Below are 1,484 nucleotides of genomic sequence, written 5' to 3' on the forward strand. Positions count from 1 at the left end.
GGCACACAACGCGCGTGAAGGCGCTGCACTGCGTGGAGGGCGCCGTGTTCTCTGTGGACGCGGCCGGCGGTGTCATCGCGTGGCGTGTGAGGCACCCCGCCGAGGGTGCGGCGCTGACGCTGACGTACATCTGCAGTGCGAACTGCCAGGGGCGAGTCACGACGACGGACGTACTGCTGCTGTGAGGTGTGAAGCACGCATATGTCTGCTTGTGTGTCTGTGTGTGCGGGGGTGTATTCGGATGAGGAGGATGCCGTTTTATTTCTGCCGTTATTAAGAATGGGAAAAGGAAATGCAAAGTCCTCCTCATAGTTTGTTAAGCAACAGAATGAGCTGTGCGCATCTGCCACTTTGTGTGTGTGTGTGTTCTGGTGGGGTGCTCACTGGCTTTAACTGGCGAGTAAAGGCGGGACGAAAAAGGCACGCGGTGTGTGTGTGTGTGTGTGTGTGTGTGTGTGTGTGTGTGCGGCCAATTTCCCTCTCACTGCCTCTGCGTACTTCAGTGAGCAGCAGCAGCGGTGCTATGGTGTGCTCTCCTCTCCCGCCACTCTATGCTCTCTGCTGCAGGAAAGGAAGCAAGCGCACGATTAAAAGGGAATAAAAACAATTGCTGTTTTTCTTGGCGGTGTGCGCAGCACTCACTGTACTCTCTCTCACACGAAAAGAAACACCCACGCACGCATCGACTCATTTCGAAGGCGTGTTGTTTGGGTTGTCCCTTTCGCTTGAGTGTGTGTGTGTGTGTGTGTGTGTGTATTTGTCTTTTGTTTTTAGGCCCGGCCGCAGAAGTGGCGAGAGGCCGTCAATCAAGCAAGTGATCGAGGGAGCGTGTGTGGGCGTGCATGAAGTCGAGAGTGCTGCCGCACATCTGCACCCACCCGCTGTCGGCGGATCTGGGCGACCGGCAGAGCAGCCTGCTGCCCGGCCAGGTGCGCACGCCGCAGTTCCCGTTGCACTCGCCCCTCACTGACTGGGCCGCCACCAGCAGCCTGTGGGAGGAGGACAACGGCAGGAATAACAACAGGAACAACAACAATGACATTGGGGAGCGCGAGGACAGTCAGTACCCCCCGTCCGTCACGACGCCGCTGGGGGTGTATGCGAAGAGCGAGGTGTGGTGCACGGGTGGCAGCGCAGCCGCACCGCTGGCGGTGCCGTCCTTTACGGATGCACATGCGAAGCCACGCACCACCATCATCGTCACAGAAGCTAAATCCCCACTACCACAGCAACTTCAACAGCACCAACAACTGGAAGCTGCAGCAGTGGCAGCAACCACAACGCTAGCGACGTCCATGATGGTCGGCGATGTCGGCACGGATGTGAGCAGTGCCACTCGGGGCGGCCCTCCTGTGTCAGCGGAGCCCCACGTGGAGGCGACAGAGGACGAGGCGGTGGTGCCCGTAGCGGGTGAGCTGCCGGTGCCGACGCCCACCAACGTATCGACGCCGTCCCCCACGCCGAGCGGCACGTACACCGCGAGC

General features: G+C 59.7%; 1 protein-coding gene across 1 annotated transcript; it reads left to right on the forward strand.

Annotated features, from left to right (window-relative positions):
* Positions 1 to 842: 842 nt before the first annotated feature.
* Positions 843 to 1,484, forward strand: DQ04_20171000 (putative pterin-4-alpha-carbinolamine dehydratase; the record flags this gene model as incomplete). The annotated part of the gene is made up of 1 exon (XM_009317899.1): positions 843 to 1,484. A coding segment is annotated over one exon (642 nt), but the record flags the coding sequence as incomplete, so codon positions are not given.

Source organism: Trypanosoma grayi, assembly GCF_000691245.1.
Source record: "Trypanosoma grayi strain ANR4 Tgr_2017_V1, whole genome shotgun sequence".
Lineage (NCBI taxonomy): Eukaryota > Euglenozoa > Kinetoplastea > Trypanosomatida > Trypanosomatidae > Trypanosoma > Trypanosoma grayi.